Here is a 17,927-nt window from a genome sequence, read left to right on the forward strand (position 1 = left end):
GTACGGGATCAATTCTCAATTGGTTAGTTCTCTATTCACTTTTCTGTCATAACGATGGTATTATAAAGATCTATGGATTTGCTGAAATATGTGTGTGGCTTGACAGATTTCGGATGTATCGTAGAAGAACTATCAAGACCGAAATATCTCTGACGCTGCTGTTGGCCATAGTGGCCTGTGTTCAGTGAAACTTGGTAGGTGATGCCATCTCAGAGCCATAACATCTTTTCAGTTTCCTTAATCTTAAAGAAAAATAAATATATGTACAACCATATGGCACTTCTTTTAGTGCACCTGTCCACCATGTGAAATCACTAGGTATTAAAGTAGGTAGGAGATGTGCAACATGTCGGTTCCGCTGATGAAGATTGGTCACTAGGTATTAGAACTCGGTAAATTAAGTTCTAATGTTACTTTTCAAAATCTTACACTGCCTTATATTTTTGTGTGTTGGTTTGAAACCAGAAGCGAAGAACACGCATATTTCCTACTTTACAATTATTCAAACTGTTAAATGAAAAGTTGCATTGTCCACAGAGCCCTTTTTGTCACCTCGTGGATATCTCTCGGCTTGCACCGCCATAATGCTATCATTGTAGGTTTCTCTTTCTATTTTAATTTTCCTCGACACAATTATTTAAATAGAAAGGATGCGATCATACCAGCACTAAAGCACCGGATCCCATCAGAACTCCGAAGTTAAGCGTGCTTGGGCGAGGGTAGTACTAGGATGGGTGACCTCCTGGGAAGTCCTCGTGTTGCATCCCTCCTTTTTCACCTTCCCCAGACCCCGCACAGTGCGGGAGCTCTCAGCACTGGGTACGTCCTTTTAATTATTTAAATAGAAAGTAGTATAAGATGTCCTGCAAGCAAGGGACAGATAAACGAGCTCATTAGCTGTTTTCTCTTTAATCAAAGCAACTTGCAGTATTCAGCTGACCAACAACATCTCTAGTTGGAAAACTGCACCTCCGGTCTCACTCCTCTTTCCCTGGGGCAGGGCCTGTACTTGTTTAGTATCATGCTATTTGGACTCTACTAGGTGACTGAAACTGTATAATAGGTGAACTGCCACATGGTTACATGTGCACACACCGTGAATCTCCGTCAAGTTGGATCTGAACCTTGAAGAACGTAAACATTGCCACTTTTTTTTCCAGGAAGATGCCCCTCCGGCTTAAAGATTACTACATGGCCACACCGAGAACTCACCCTGCCCAGGCATGTCCTTAGGCATTCCAAGAAAGCTCCCCTCCTCAACCTACCATGTGAAACACTTGCAGGAAATCGCTCAAATCTGCTAAGAGCTTGGGGCTTCTAATGGCGGACCCATTGACTGCTGTTGTCGCAATAGGATGGGGCATGAAAGCCGCAGGGTGGGTCGCCTCGCCCATCATCTCTGATCTGTTCAAGAAAGCATCCTCGTATCTTGGCTTTGATGCATCGAAGAAGCTGAGTGAGCTTGAGCCAAAGATTTTATTGCTGGAGCGGGTGATGGGAGCAGTTGAGGTGAGCCCTTACAGGCCTCGATTGGAGGGGCTGTACAGTAAACTTAAATCTGCGTTCTACGAAGCAGAGGAAATCTTGGATGATGTTGAGTACTACCGTCTCGAGAAGAAGATACCAGATGACAAGCTCAAGTCAGAGGTTGCCGGGCCTTCACGTCGCTTGAAGCAGATCTGGTCTGCCACGGTGAAGAGCTCTCCACTAAAACATCAGGTCCTTCCGTGCCTCTATGTGTTTGTATTTCTCTCGGTTCCAAAAGTTTTTCAATGCAAAAGTATTAACAAATGAATAGTTGTTAGTAGTATTGATATCGCCCAACCTTTTAATTTTTCTGGTTTATTTGGGGCACACTGGCTTTACAACTCAGCCACCAATAATCTTCACTGCAAAAAGTGGCAATGACATGTAATTGCTTGACTAGCACAAGCCTCCTGGCGGAGCTAGCATGTAAGGGTTGGGTTCAAGCGAACCTAATGGATCTGTGCTAATCTAGACTAAATTGCTACTCATAACCGTCTGTCAACTTAGTTGGATCACTTAGCAGGAAATTGCTTGAGTACGTAAAATATCCATTACTAGCACATGCGTTTTGGCGGAGCTAGCATTTAAGGCTTGGTTCAAGTGGATCTGTCCTAATCTATTGGACTAAGAGCATCTCCACTCGTCCTCCTCATATGGGCTCCGGCGTTGCAGATTTTTGGCCCGTATGGGGGTGCCGAATTGGGTAGTTGGGCTCCCAGGTCCCAGCCATGCCCCCCATACCAAAAAATATTGATTTGAAAATTTTATAGAAAACTCAAATTAATAGATACTTTGGCCATTATTTGTACTTTTTTTAAAAAAAAAAACTAAATCTAATAGCCGCCATGGACGCCACCACCGAGGCCGGTACATCGCCGCCGCGTAGTCCTCCTTGTCATCGCTATGCTCCTGCTTCGGTGGCGGGAAGGAGCTGTAGCCTTGGCTAGGGTCCCTGCGCCTGCGACGAGGCTGCTGCCTGCTCGACGGGCCAGCGTAGTCGTCGAGGTTGATGTAAAGTCCAAGGCGCTCCCGCCGCTCGGCATCCAAGCAGCAGGGTCCACCGCGCTCCGGGCCTCGACCCACTCATCGGTCTCCTGGAAGGAGGCCTGCTCGACGAGGCGGAGGCCCGGGAACTCTTCGGGGTCGTCCTCCGCCTTGAGTCCAAGGTCCACCGCCTTGTATTCTGGCGGCAGCGTCCACTACCGGTTGCGGCGGGGTGCAGAGGGAGCGGGGGCGTTGGCCGCGGAAGACGATGGCATCGCCATCTTTGCTCGCAGGCGCCTCATCGGGCTCATCCTTCACCGACGCTAGGTAGCGTGGCGACGACATGCCGTAGGGTGATTACCTCGCCGGAGACGACGAGGAACGCGAGGAGGACGAAGGCAGCTGGCATCGTACAACCCACCTGTTCTGCAGAGGCGGCATGGTGAGCGGCGGGGGGGGGCGTTGCCGTTGTAGGCGGTGATGTAGTCTTGGCGCTGGTGGAGGAAGAACAGACCCTAGGCGTGGTCGTTTTCCGGGTCCCACTAGGGGTTGTTGCGCTCCTCTGGCGTCAGCGACTAGAAGTGGTCGTAGATGGCGGCAGCGCGCGCCACCCCACCAGGACCGGCAGCCCGCCTGCGCTCAAGACCCACCCCGACGGGCAACGCATGTCCGGTGGGACGGGGTAGCGCATGTTCCACAGGGCGCGGGCCTCGTCGACAAGAAGCCAACGCCGGCCGAAGCCGTTGGCAGCGGCACCGTCTCCGTGGAATCGTTCCATGGCGTAGTGGGGGAGAATCTGGTGATCTGCGACGGGAGAAGGCTAGGTGAGGAAGATGGGATGACGTGAGACGGGGCGGCGTGAGGGCAGCTTTTAAAGGGGTGGGCGGGAACGTTGGCGGCCATTCACGACGACGTGTGCCCCATCGACGGGACGCGTCGATGCTGAAGACGGGCAGGCGCTGAAGACGGGCATGCGCTGATGGCGAGCAGACACTGAAGATGAGCAACGCTAATGGCGATCAACCTTTGACGCGGCGCAGAAGGCAAGGGGGAAGATGACCGGTCCGCTGACGTTGACGACGCGAGTCCAAGACGAGCATGTTTCCCGCGCTTTCTCGCCCTTTCCTTCCCGCCAACACGCGTAGTGCCGGCGCCCCTGCTAGCCTCCCCGTCTGTTGGGTTCGGCCTGGGAGCACCGGATAACTAGTTGGGCTGCGCCGGCGGAAAAACAAATATGGGGCGCCGGTTGGGCACCTTTTTTTGCGCCGGCACCCCCCCATATGGCTATTTGGGGGTGGAGATGCTCTAAATTGGTACTCATAACCCTTTAACACTTGACAAATCTCATAGTTTTGTATAGATGGATCTATGTGGCATAAATGGCTTGTACTTTTTTCGAAGAGGTCCATCCATCTGTTAATAATCAGTAAAAGAATGCCAAAATAAAAAAAATTACAAATAAGACCTTGGACCACCTAACAACGACGACAATCCTCGCCCCTCTCTCTCAGGAGCCGGCCAAAGTTTTGTTATAGTAGAGCTTGTTGAAGTATATATACGAGAAGTTTTTCTGCTCGGTCACAAACAACTAATGCATCAGGGCAGCAAACATCGACAATAATGGGAGGTCTAGATCAAAAGATTCAGACCAACGAACACGAAAACCAACTAAACAACTCCACAAGCCCTCCGCGGAAATAGGGCAAGGAGGTCTTTATTTTGTTACCAGGATGTTGCTGTCGCCTTAGCACTCCGACGATGACACAAAAATAAAGTAAAACAAGAAATAGGAACCCTCCCGTCTGCGAGAGGCCGGGGTCCATCGCACCTCCAAGGCCTGAAAGGCCATCGGAGGCGGGATGGACCTGCAGCGTCACCGGCGCATGGAATGGAGACCCTAAAACGCCTTCAGGTCGCCTTTCTTGTCTCCTCTGCTCTTACCGGTTCGGTGGAGAATACAATGGTTCTGTTCACAGTATTCTTGATGTTGTCAATAAAGAAACAAAAAAGTTTATTCGACTTCTCTAAACTATTTGAAAATGCAACTATATGACTTCTGCACATTTATTCTATGATTCTGCATTCCGTATCCAAACTGCACAACACAACAAAGAAGAAGTTATGAATGATACTATCATCAAAGCGAGGAGATACGATAGCGACTAGCTTTTGTGCAAATGAAGCTACAAAAATGAACTTCCTTCGTTTTTTATGTGGGCTTCTCTGTACACCAGTTTCTCAACTGTCATTTTGTTTTGCAGGAGAGTGGTATGTCAAAAGTTAAGTTGAAAAAGAAGCTAGACAGAATAGAAGAGGTCATAAATGATGCATGCAAAGTTTTAAAACGGATGAACTTGCCAAGCATAAGTGGTGCAAACCAGAGCCATGTTGTTGCTGCCAACTCACGAGGTGGTGGCACTACTTCACGGCCTCTCTCAACGATAATCGGACGAGATGAGGATTGCGATAAGATCGTAGCATTGCTTCATGAGAAGGAAGAGCATGGTCAGCCTGACACCAATAGCGCTCCATGTTATACAGTAGTTGGCATTCATGGCATCGGTGGCTCTGGGAAATCAACCCTTGCACAACTTGTTTGTGCCCATGAGAAAAAGGATACCCATTTTGACCTTGTAATGTGGGTTCATGTTTCTCAGGATTTTGGTGTGGATGCCATTTACATGGAGATGTTTGAGGCTGCTACAGGTACTTTATGCCCTCAATTCAAAAATCGTGACACCTTACAGGATATGTTGGAGAAGAAACTGTGTGGAAAACGTTTCCTTTTGGTACTAGATGATGTTTGGTACAATATGAATATTAGAGATGCGACACAGTCTGAAAATCTGCAACAGATACTCTCGCCTCTCAGGGCTGGAGAGGCAGGAAGCAAGATCCTAGTCACTAGTCGAAATGAAGATGCATTATTAGCTCTGGGTGCCGCGAAGCAGAGATGTATTCCCATATCTGTCCTAGATGAAGATGTCTTCTGGAAATTGCTCATGCATTATGCACTCCACGGTGTGCCCGTTGATGATCATACTCATGGAACACTGGGAGACATTGGGAAAGAGATTGCAAAAAAGCTGAAGGGGTCACCTCTAGCAGCCAGAATAGTCGGAGAACAGTTGCGTATAAGGCAAAACGTTGTGTTCTGGAGAAGCGTCCGCGACCGGGACCTTTTGAACGAGACGATGGGAGCTCTGTGGTGGAGCTACCATCATCTTCATGAGCAGGTCAAGCGATGCTTTGCTTTCTGCAGTATTTTTCCTCGAAGACATTGCTTGGAAGGTCATGAGTTAGTTAAGCTTTGGGCTGCAGAAGGGTTTGCCAGATGCACTAGTGAAGGTGAGGAAATGGAAGATGTTTGCCAGGAATACTTTGATGAACTAGTGTCAGCCTCGTTTCTGCAACTTAAAGCAAAGGAATATCCCCATGAAAGCGACTACTATTTAGTTCATGATCTATTGCATGATTTAGCGGAGAAGGCTGCTGGAAGTGATTGTTTCAGAATCGAAAAGAGTGAACTGCAAGAAAAATGCGCAGCTGTGGAAGTTCCTCCAAACGTCCGCCATATGTTTGTTCAGTTCTATGATACACTATTGATTACTACAAAGATATGCCAATTGTGCAACTTACGCACTCTCATCATTGGTAGTGGACCTACTTGGGATGCAGTTTCGGAGCAAGTCTTGAAGTTTATGTTTAAGAGGCTGAGGAAGTTGCGTGTGCTCACCATAACTGCCGGATGTTCAGCGAGATATGATGTCCCCTCAGTTATGCCACTCCCAGCATGCATTGACCAGTTAAGGCACCTGAGGTATCTTGCTTTTCGGCTTCATGATTCTACAAATCTGAGGATGATTTTACCGGCCACTTTTAGTAAGCTATACCACATGCAGGTTCTAGATTTTGGTTGCATTGAGGAAGTGGTGTTTTCCTCTTGTGAAGATTTTGGTAACCTCGTCAATTTGCGGCATGTAGTCTGCTCTGTATTTGTGAATATTCCAAGCATCGGCAGGCTGACATCACTCCAAACAATGTCAGGCTTCGATGTAAGAAAGGAACAAGGGTACGAGTTTAGGCAACTCGGGAACCTAAAAAAGCTTCGTGGCAAGCTGTGGATCAGGGGCATGCAAAATGTTGAAAGCAAGGAAGAATCTCTAGAGGCTAATCTGGCCGGTAAGGAAGGGATCAGTACACTGGAACTGACCTGGTGGGGGGGTGGTAAAGCGAGTCCAGAAGTTCTAGATGGTCTTTGCCCACCCAAGGATCTTAAATCACTTATTATGAATGGTTACCACGGCATTAGGTATCCAAGTTGGATGCACTATGGTGCCACAAAGCACGTAAACCATCTCCATCTCCGCAACTGCAGCCCACTACATGGTCCTGAACTTAGTGGGTTTTGCACTCATCTCCGTGAGCTCATTATTGAGCAGTGCACCTGGGACGCCTTGCCAGACTACATGGAGCACCTGACATCACTGAAGAACCTGGAGATCTCGTGCTGCTACAATATTCGATCGCTTCCAGCACTGCCGCCTTCTCTTGAGAAATTCATACTGAGTAACTGTGATGTGGTGTCAATGAGCTCGGATTGCATGGAGCATCTGACGTCACTGCAGACGCTGAAGATTTCTTCTTGCGACAGTATTCGGTCGCTTCCAACACTGCCTCAGTCTATCAAGGACTTCAACTTCCGTATCAGTAATGAGGTGTTGCTGAGCTCGTGCAAAACAGTTGGAGATCCAGATTGGCAAAAGATTAAGCACATTCCGTACGTATCAACAGGTAAATCAAGTATTATATCATTTTGTGTGTTCTCATAACATCAATATTTATTCCCGTATCAAGAGATGGTATGATCATTTCTCAATTTGTTTTCAGACAATGATAACAACATAGGATCATACTGCGCGATGAAAATGGGAGTTGTACAAGACCAGAAGGAAACGAACTTGATAGTTTATCGTCACAATTTGCTGTGACGTCCTATTGCGTCAAGTCGTGACCATTGAACCTGCCAGAGTGAAGTGCTGCTCCACTCATCAGCTAAGCACGGTGCAAAACATGATGTATGCCAATGATGAATACCGAATTTATTTGTTTCCTACAGGCCGTAGACTACGATCCTAAATAACGTGAGCATCGAATTCAGTTTTTTTTTCAAGTCCTATAATAATGCTGTGAAACCATGAACACTGACCTTAGGCGTCTCATATGGTTTGTAAGTAATACTGTACGATGTTGAACACCCGCGTCCTTGCATGAATTCATTACAAGATATTTCTTCCCTCTGTATTGGTCGGAGAAAATTGTTCTGTTGCGTAGAACTATTCACACATTGCTCGAATATGTTGGGCTAGATTTTAGATGTGGTTATAGTGGACCAGCAAACACTAGTAGAAAAAGAGGCTTTCATCCGCCCCCATTAGTCCCCAAAATATAGGAACCGCGACTAAAGGGGTCTTTAGTCGCGGTTCGAGAGGCGACCCGCGACTAAAGACCTGGGTCCAGCGCGCTCGGTGGCCAGCTGGTGGACGGGAGGAACTTTAGTCTCAGTTGGCCAGGCCAACCGAGACTAAAGGCCCATACCTATAAAAGGCAGCTCAGCTCACTTCACTTAGGTTTGCTTTTGGTTCCTCTTATGCACACAAGGTGTTCGATGAAATGCCCGAGAGCATGAAACAAACATAATATGAAGTGTCCGAGCCACACTTGAGCTTTCTCATTTATTTTTTCCACCTCGATCGCAGTTAGCAACTTGAACCTTTAATATGTCATTGATAAAATATACATGTGTGTAGTTCATTATTTAATTTCTATTATTTGTAGCTAGTTAGTTTAACAAATGCATGATGGTTAATTATATACTTTATATAATAATAATGCAGATGAATCGGCAATGGATGTACGTTAACTGACTCTCCGGCGAGTTCATTACGGGTTTGAAAGATTTCCTTGTAGTGGGTAATGCGAACAAGCAGGGGGGTTTTGTCATGTGATGCCTGTAAGAATCAGAAGGGTTACTCTTCCTCAAGAGACGTTCACCTGCACCTGTTTCGGCAGGGTTTCATGCCAAGCTATAATTGTTGGACTAAGCATGGAGAAAGAGGGGTTAGAATGGAAGACGATGAAGAAGGGGATGATTTCATCGATGACAACTATCCTGATCATTTCGGTGATACTTTCATGGAGGATGCTGAAGGTGGGGAAGGTGAAGGGGAAGGTGAAGAAGAGGCACGTGATGAGCCCGCTGATGATCTTGGTCGGACCATTGCTGATGCACGGAGAGGCTGCGAAACTGAAAAGGAGAGGAAGAATTTGGATCGCATGTTAGAGGATCACAAAAAGTCGTTGTATCCCGGATGCGATAATGGTTTGAAAAAGCTGGGCTGCACACTGGATTTGCTGAAATGGAAGGCACATGAAGGTCTATCTGACTCGGGATTTGAAAATTTGCTGAAAATGATGAAGAATATGTTTCCAAAGAATAACGAGTTGCCGCCAGTACGTACGAAGCAAAGAAGGTTGTATACCCTCTAGGTTTAGAGGTTCTGAAGATACATGCATGCATTAACGACTGCAATCTCTACCGCGGTGAATACGAGAATTTGAATGAATGCCCGGTATGCACTACATTGCGTTATAAGATCAGAGGCGATGACCCTGGTGACGATGTTGAGGGCGAGAAACCCAGGAAGAGGGTTCCCGCCAAGATGATGTGGTATGCTCCTATAATACCACGGTTGAAACGTCTGTTCAGGAACAAAGAGCATGCCAAATTGTTGCGATGGCACAAAGAGGACCGTAAGTCACACGGGGACTTGAGACACCCCGCTGATGGAACGCAATGGAGAAAGATCGACAGAGAGTTCAAAGATTTTGCAGCTGATGCAAGGAACATAAGATTTGGTCTAAGTACAGATGGCATGAATCCTTTTGGCGAGCAGAGCTCCAGCCATAACACCTGGCCCGTGAATCTATGCATCTACAACCTTCCTCCTTGGTTGTGCATGAAGCGGAAGTTCATTATGATGCCAGTGCTCATCCAAGGTTCGAAGCAACCCGGCAACGACATCGATGTGTACCTAAGGCCATTAGTTGATGAACTTTTACAGTTGTGGGGCAGACCTGGTGTACGTGTGTGGGATGAGCACAAAGAAGAGGAATTTGACCTACGAGCGTTGCTTTTCGTAACCATCAATGATTGGTCTGCTCTTAGTAACCTTTCGGGACAGACAAATAAGGGATACAATGCATGCACGCACTGCTTACATGAGACTGAAAGTGTATATCTGGGTAATTGTAAGAAGAACGTGTACCTGGGGCATCGTCGATTTCTTCACCGGCATCATAACGTAAGGAAGAAAGGCAAGCATTTCAACGGCAAGGTAGATCACCGGCCGAAGCCTGCATAACGTATTGGTGCTGAGGTATTTGATATGGTCAAGGATTTGAAAGTCATCTTTGAAAAGGGTCCTGGCGGACAATCAGTTCCGCAGGGAGTTGACGGGCACGCACCCATGTGGAAGAAGAAATCTATATTTTGGGAGCTAGAATATTGGAAAGTTCTAGATGTCCGCTCTGCAATCGACGTGATGCATGTTACGAATAATATGTGTGTGAACCTGCTCAGCTTCTTGGGCGTGTATGGGAAGACAAATGATACAAAGGAAGCACGACAGGACCAGCAACGTTTGAAAGACCCAAATGACCGACATCCGGAATGGTTTCAAGTTCGTGCCAGCTACGCTCTTACCAAAGAAGAGAAGGTCATCTTTTTTGAATGCTTGAGCAGTATGAAGGTCCCGTCTGGCTTCTCGTCGAATATAAAGGAAATAATAAACATGGCGGACAAAAAGTTCCAAAACCTGAAGTCTCACGACTGCCACGTGATTATGACACAATTGCTTCCGATTGCTTTGAGGGGGCTCCTACCGGAAAATGTTCGAGTAGCCATTGTGAAGCTATGTGCATTCCTCAATGCAATCTCTCAGAAGGTAATCAATCCAGAAGATCTACCACGGTTACTTCGAGTTGGTGTTCCCACCATCCTTCTTCAATATTATGACGCACCTCCTGGTTCACCTAGTCGAAGAGATTTCCATTCTCGGTCATGTATTTCTACACAATATATTCCCCTTTGAGAGGTTCATGGGAGTATTAAAGAAATATGTTCGTAACCGTGCTAGGCCAGAAGGAAGCATCGCCAAGGGCTATGGAAATGAGGAGAAAATTGAGTTTTGTGTTGACTATGTTCCTGACCTTAAGCCGATTGGTCTTCCTCAATCGCGGCACGAGGGGAGACTAAGTGGAAAAGACACGATCGGAAGGAAATCAACGATATGTATGGACGGCCATTCTATGACTGAAGCACACCACACAGTTCTGCAAAATTCCAGGTTGGTGGCTCCGTACTTCGAGGAATATAAGAATATTTTACGCTCGGACAACCCGGGGAAGCCTGAATCATGGATTAGAAAGGCCCACATGGAGACTTTCGGCAGTTGGTTGCGAAATTTTTTAATGAATGACAATGATGTTGGAGATTAGCTGTACATGTTGGCCAAGACACCATCTTCGACTATAACGACTTTCCAAGGGTACGAGATAAATGGGAATACCTTTTCCACGATCGCCCAAGATAAAAAGAGCACCAACCAAAACAGTGGTGCCCGCTTTGATGCAGCAACCGAGACTGGGCAAAAGGTCACATATTATGGTTACATAGAGGAGATATGGGAACTTGACTATGGACCCTCCTTTAAGGTCCCTTTGTTCCGGTGCAAATGGTTCAAGCTAAGAGGAGGTGGGGTAAAGGTGGACGAGCAATACGGAATGACAATGGTGGATTTCAACAATCTTGGTTACCTTGACGAACCATTCGTCCTAGCCAAAGATGTCGCTCAGGTTTTCTATTTGAAAGACATGAGTAGCAAACCGAGGAAACAGAAAGATAAGAAAACGATTAGTACATCATGCGATGATCCAAAGCGCCACATTATTCTTTCAGGGAAAAGAAACATCGTGGGAGTGGAGGACAAGACAGATATGTCAGAAGATTATAATATGTTTGGTGAAATTCCGTCCTTCAAAGTGAACACTGACCCAAGCATTAAGTTAAATGATGAGGATGCTCCATGGATACGGCACAATCGTAAGCAAGCAGGGACAGAAGGGAAGAAATGATGTGTAATAATTTATTGTATCAAACTTTGTTGAATATATCATGTGAATTATATTATCTGTGATGTGTTTGGTGTCCATTTTCGAATGATTCGATTGATTCGAGAAACCACTGGTGATACATGAAATTTGGAGTGATTTAGTCATACTCCTGCCTAGGCGTATAATATGCATGCTCGTAGTCTTCATAGTTGCCGCCCTTGTAGTGATAGTCACCGCCTTCTAAGTTGCCGCCATCGTCGTCGTTGCCGTCGTCGGGCGGCGCTCGTGGCTCGAACTGAGGGTAGCGCAGGCGGGGGATATCGCCGGCCGTGATGTAGTCCATGATGCTCTGTAGAGTCCGGCCGTACCACCATAGCCGACGGTCGGCCTCGTGGAAGTTCCCATGAGGCAGACCGTCCTCCTCATACCTAGCGAGCACCCTCTCACGCCGATTGATGAAGAAGGCATCCCAAGTATGCTGGTTATCGGGATGCCAGCAGGTATTCATCCGCTGCTCCGGCGTGAGGTCGAGGTAGTAGTGGTTCGTGATGGCCGCCCGGCGCGCAGTACATTGAGGGACGGGAGGGACCGGCACGCCTCCGGCGCTTAGGCTCCCGCCGGCGGGGACGCGGTAGCCCGGTGGGCAAGGGTAGTTCGAGGCGCAAAGCTCCTCCACCTGCTGGTAGGTTAGAGTGGGTACGGTGGAAGCCATGAGAGAGTGATGAGAGATTGTAGAGATGTGATAATGCTGGCCAAGCCGGGCTACATATATGTAGTGAGAAATGGCGGGAAAAATGGGAGCGGGAAGACAGGAGGCGGGAAGAAAGTGGCGGGTAGAAAGATGCGGGAAGAAAGAGGTGGGAAGAAAGAGGCGGGAAGACAGGGAAGAAATGGCGGGAAGAAAAGGAATCCCGACTAGAGGGTGCAACCGTGACTAAAGCTGTCGTCAGGATTTAGTCATTATTATTTGCATTTTTTACATTTTGAAATGAATTGGTTTTATTTTTCTAAATTTTTTGATATATTATTTGTATTTTTAACATTTTGAAATGAATTAGTTTTATTTTTCTGAATTTTTTGATATATTATTTGTATTTTTAACATTTTGAAATGAATTAGTTTATTTTTCTGAATTTTTTGATATATTATTTGTATTTTTAACATTTATAAACGAATTAGTTTTATTTTTCTGATTTTTTTGATATCTTATTTGTATTTTTAACATTTAGAAATGATAAGGATTTTCAAAAAGACCTTTAGTCGCGGTTGGCGCGAAAACACCTTTAGTCGCGGTTGGTGTCGCGGTTGGTGACACCAACTGCGACTAAAGGCCCGTCGCTATAAATTTCGCACGGGCGTCTAGCGCGTTTCACTTCATCTTCTTCCTCTCTCGAAACCGCCAACACCCGCGCCTCCGTCGTCTCGCCTCCGTCGTCATCGTCGCCGTCTCGCCTCGCGCGCCTCCGTCGTCTCGCGTCGCCGTCGTCGTCCCTCGCGCCCGTCGTCCGCCGCGCCGGCTGCCGCCCCGATCGATCGAGAGTACGTCCTCGCGCGCGGCGCCGCGCCTCCTCTCCTCCGTCTCACGCGCGCCAGACCAACCGCGCGCGCGCCACCGCCGCCACACGTCGCCGTCTCGTCTCGCGCGCGCCGGACCAACCGCGCGCGCCGCCTCCACCACACACGCCACCGCCGCTGCCACACGCGCAGCGCGCCGCCGCCACCACACGTCACCGTCCGCCCCCCCACGCGCCGGCGCCTACAATACAGGCGCCGGCCACAACCCTTTTTTTTAATTTAAAACAAAAAATAAATAGAAAAAGTAACTAAATTTTGACTTAAAAGTTTGTCTCAAAAAAGAACTAAAATTTCACTTAAAAGTTTGTCTCAAAAAAGAACTAAAATTTCACTTAAAAAAGAACTAAAATTTGACTTAAAATTTTTGTCTTAAATTTTTTGACTTAACTAAAATTTAACTTAACTAAAATTTGACTTAAAAGTTTGTCTCAAAAAGGAACTAAAATTTCACTTAAAAAAGAACTAAAATTTGACTTAAAAATTTCGCCTTAAATTTTTTGATTTAACTAAAATTTGACTTAACCACCGCGCGTATACGGAGGGGGCAGCGAGCCCTCGTCGCCCCCTTCGTATACGTGCGGTGTTTTTTTTGGGATCGAGAGGGGGCGGCGAGGGTTATGTGTGTTGTCCTCGGCACAGCCACCGCCCTTTCGCCACCGCCCCCCTTTCGCCACCGCCACCGTCCTTTCACCACCACCACCGCCCCCTTTCGCCACCGCCACCGCCCCCTTCTTTACTTAATTAATTAGTTTTACTACATGTTTTCAGGACTGACATATGGCGGACGATAGAGCTAACCCGATTATGGCCAACTATGATCCGGATGCTGAAGAACATATAATGGGCATCATAAACGGCAATGTTCCTTTTGTGCCGACCGAACAAGATGAAGAAGAGGATGTCTCTTCTTATCTGAACCTTGACGGTGAAGATGAAGGTCGTCAACGAGGTGATGACGAAGGAACGAACATTGTCGATGGAGGTCAACCGTCGAGAAACGATGATCTTGAATTGCAAGTAGCAACCACCTCCGGTGAGGTATATATATACATTGATTCTCTGGTGATACAAACTTACTGATTTGAATAAATATGTATTAACGCGCGCGACTCTCTTTCTTTTTTTAGCCCTCGGCCGGATCGTCGAAAAAATCGAGTACGACAAAGCGTGGCAAAACCAAGACGATAAAACAAGGATAAACATATACCATCGAGGTTGTCAGTGCAACCGGCAAGCCGCTGGAGCCCCAAAAGCACTCCACAAAGTTTATCAACCAATGTGGAGCCGTTGTTAGAGACAACGTCCCGATCACCGTCCAGGAATGGAATGAGCCAAAGAAGGCACGTCTTGGTTTCAGTTTTGTTGACAAGAGAACAAAAAAAGATTGCTGGAGAAAGCTTATGGAACATTTCATTCTACCTCCGGAATTCAACAAACGCAATGAACAGGGTAACGAGATTCCGGGTGGACGTGAGAGGAGGAGGCTAGTCAAAGAGTTCGCTCTTAAGAAGATGGCTGAAGCATTCAAGAACTTCAAGAAAAATTTAGCCCATGACTCTGTCAACGAGAACAAGACTCCGGATTTCAAAGGACAATATGAGAAACTGAAAGATGATTGGCCAGAATTTGTGAGGCAAAAGAAATCGGAGCATTTCATTGAAATATCGAAAAAAAAATAAGGAAAATGCGGCTAAGAAAGAGTAAAATCATATTATGGGGCCAGGAGGGTATCGCCTTTTGGAGCCTAAGTGGGAGAAGATGGAGAATGACCTGAGGGCGCGAGGAATCCCTCTAGGTACAGTGGGATGGGACCCAAGGGCCAAAAGCTGGTGGTATGGGCATGGGGGATCGCTAGACCCGGAGACAGGGGTGTGTGTTCACCGGAAGAAAGCGTTTAAACCCACCCAAGCCCTTATTGACATAATGACCCAAGCTCAAGAGGGGAAGATCAAGTTCAACAGAGAGAACGACGCGCTGACATTTTCCCTCGGGAATCCTGAACACCCAGGACGTGTACGAGGCAAATGCGCCATTCCGTGGAAAGTAGGGTTCTCCCAGGACGATGACCCGTATGGTTACAGAAGCCGTAAGAGAAAGACGGATCGGGATGCAGATTTTGTGGGGCACTTGGCATCGGAACTCCATCAGGTGAAGCAGATGGTGTATGAACTACTAAAAGAAAGATCGGCTGATGCAGGGCCGCATGAAGATCTCGGAGGCCAGCAGCGGAGAAGCAGTGTGACTTCCATGGAAGCCCCGCCTGGTGCTAATGCACCCTTGCTGGCCTCGGCTGGTGCTACCTCGGCTGGTGCTAATGCACCGATGATGGAGATTCGTGCACCGGAGCCTCACTACCCCGTGGATGATGTAAAGGAGATGAAAGAATGTGATCTGGATTTTCCAGTGGGGGCATATGTTCCACGAAGGTAGCTACCGACAGTGCTTTACCCTGTACACCTGGAGCACTCCACCACAAAAACCCCATTGAAGATGGCTAGGCTCGTGTCACGGTGGAAGAAATAGTCCAAGGGTTTGAGGACCTGGAGATTGACATTGCTACACCCGAAGGGGAGAGAAGACTTGGAGATGTCAAGCGCCAGTTCATTCTATGGAAAAAAGAAGTACATAGTGTTTCCAGGCGAGGCGCCAAGGCTAACAAGTCCACCCCCCTCCGGTGGTGGTGGTGGTGGTGGCGGTGGTGGTGGTGGTGGTTCACCTACACCTCCTTCACGTCAGCCGACGCCGCCCCCCAATCCACAACCTCCGGCGGGTAAGCAGCCGCCGCCCCCCAGTCCTCCTCCGGCGGGTACGCCGCCCCCCAATCCACCTCCGGCGAAGAAGCGAAAGCAGGCGGACAGCAAGGCAACCTCCTCCTGGACTATTAACCCGGACCCTTATGTACCTAAGACCACAAAGGTACCAGAGCCATCACTCAAGCCTCTCCTCCCAAGGCCTTGGGAACGTAGTGTCGAGAAAACTGACGCAGCCGCGGCTGCTCAGCATGAGAAATGGAAGGCGGAAATGAAGGCGGAAAGAGAGCCTGAGCCCAAGCCAATATTTTCTGAGAAGGAAAAGAAATGGGCTAAGTCATTTTTGAGCACACCGTCCCAAGCCAAGAAGAATATGCCTGACGACTATGGACGTGAACTTCGTAGGCAAGCACTCATATTGAAGGAGAAGAAAGACTTGGCGGAGAAGGAGAAAAAAAGCGGGAAACAAGTTGCCCAGCTCGGGGAACAAAATAAATAATCGATCCCCCCGCTCATAGTGAAAGTCGTCGGTCCGGATGCTGAACTAATGGACCCCGCTATCATAGCAGCTGCAGCAGCACAGGGAATGACTATAACGGGTGCCAGAGAAAAAGCGGCCGAGATCGGTATGACTCTTCGTGCAGTGTTAGGCCTTGAGGAGGCGTCAATCAGTAAGGTAGGAATTACATATGTGCCGCATGGGCCTCTCGTCGAGTCTGCGCAGGAAGAGGATCTACCAGCACAAATGCAAAATCTGCTACGTTGGTACAAGGGTTACATAAAAAATAACGCCGACAAAGAATATATTTATGCGGAAGTTAGACATGAGCATCACTTCAAACATTACTATGTAACAGTTCATATGAGTGAATTGTTCCAGCTGTTCAATCTGCGCGAGCTCGACAAATCTATCATCAGTTGGTACGTTCCGTAAGTGATTTATTTCTACCTCATCTCGTTCATTGCCTGAACTATATATACCGTCCTAACTATATTGTTGTGTACCCTATTATGCAGAATGAAGATTGGGGAATGCCAAAAAAGGAACATCCATGATGTTGGGTTCATTGACCCGCACATCGTTAATGGATATGTGTTAGAAAAACACCCCCGCGACGTGGAGCAAGACATGTTTGATTTTCTTACAAAGCAGCAGCTCAAAAGTGAAATTATATTTCCTTACCATTTTGGGTGAGTGTTTCTGTCTTGAGCACATTCTCTTTTGTTTACTCCATGCATGGTATGTCTAATCGATGAGTTATGCATGATTATGCATGTATCGTGTCCGCAGGTTCCACTGGATTCTGCTCATAATTGAATTTCACACCTCCAGAGTTCTCATCATGGACTCTCTGAATATGGATTCAAAGCTTTGGGTCAACATGAGAAATATGATGCAAAAGTAATTATTTTCAATTTTGCGCTCTATATCGATCGTCCTTTTTCGTTTATTTCCTAATATCAAGTAACTAATAACTCCCCTGTTCATTTAATTTTCTTTGCCCTGTAGGGTTTGGAGACGGTTCACAGATGAAACGGTCGGTGAATTCAAAAAAGAGCTAGAATTTAGAAAGATACTGTCTGGGAATATTCAGCCACCGGAGACCAATCTATGTGGATACTATGTTTGTGACTTCATCCGGAGATACACCTCTGAGCGGAAGCCGTCGGAGAACAACGTCAAGAGGAATAACTTGCGGAAGACGCTTAGTCCAGAAAATCGCTTCCGACCAATTCAAGAGGAACTAGCAGGATTTTTGATGAGGGAAATCCTCATCCTAAAGGAGAACACTATTACGAGGACGTAGAACTTCTGATGCTGTAAATTATGTATGAAAACTTGTTCGAGATTGTATATGGTCATCCGAGATTGAATATATATTGTATATTCCTCTTGAATTCTTCTTGGTTCTAATT

General features: G+C 47.0%; 1 protein-coding gene and 1 non-coding gene across 2 annotated transcripts; both read left to right on the top strand.

Annotated features, from left to right (window-relative positions):
* Nucleotides 1-648: 648 nt before the first annotated feature.
* Nucleotides 649-767, top strand: LOC124685468. The gene has a single exon (XR_006997462.1). It is a non-coding gene; the product is annotated as a 5S ribosomal RNA (ribosomal RNA).
* Nucleotides 768-1,320: 553 nt separating this feature from the next.
* Nucleotides 1,321-7,502, top strand: LOC124661636 (putative disease resistance RPP13-like protein 1). Its single transcript, XM_047199511.1, has 4 exons — nucleotides 1,321-1,719; nucleotides 4,773-7,039; nucleotides 7,166-7,305; nucleotides 7,402-7,502. Exons 1-4 carry the CDS (start codon nucleotides 1,321-1,323, stop codon nucleotides 7,500-7,502), a joined length of 2,907 nt encoding a protein of 968 aa, XP_047055467.1.
* The last annotated feature ends 10,425 nt before the right edge of the window (nucleotides 7,503-17,927 follow it).

This window comes from Lolium rigidum, chromosome 1 (assembly GCF_022539505.1).
Source record: "Lolium rigidum isolate FL_2022 chromosome 1, APGP_CSIRO_Lrig_0.1, whole genome shotgun sequence".
NCBI classification, from domain to species: domain Eukaryota; kingdom Viridiplantae; phylum Streptophyta; class Magnoliopsida; order Poales; family Poaceae; genus Lolium; species Lolium rigidum.

Excerpts from the sequence above, each read along its gene's own strand:
- LOC124661636 (XM_047199511.1), top strand. The coding sequence starts at position 1,321 with ATGGCGGACCCATTGACTGCTGTTGTCGCAATAGGATGGGGCATGAAA. Across the intron at positions 1,720-4,772 it reads GCTCTCCACTAAAACATCAG|GAGAGTGGTATGTCAAAAGT; the intron begins GTCCTTCCGTGC and ends TTTGTTTTGCAG. Across the intron at positions 7,306-7,401 it reads CATTCCGTACGTATCAACAG|ACAATGATAACAACATAGGA; the intron begins GTAAATCAAGTA and ends ATTTGTTTTCAG.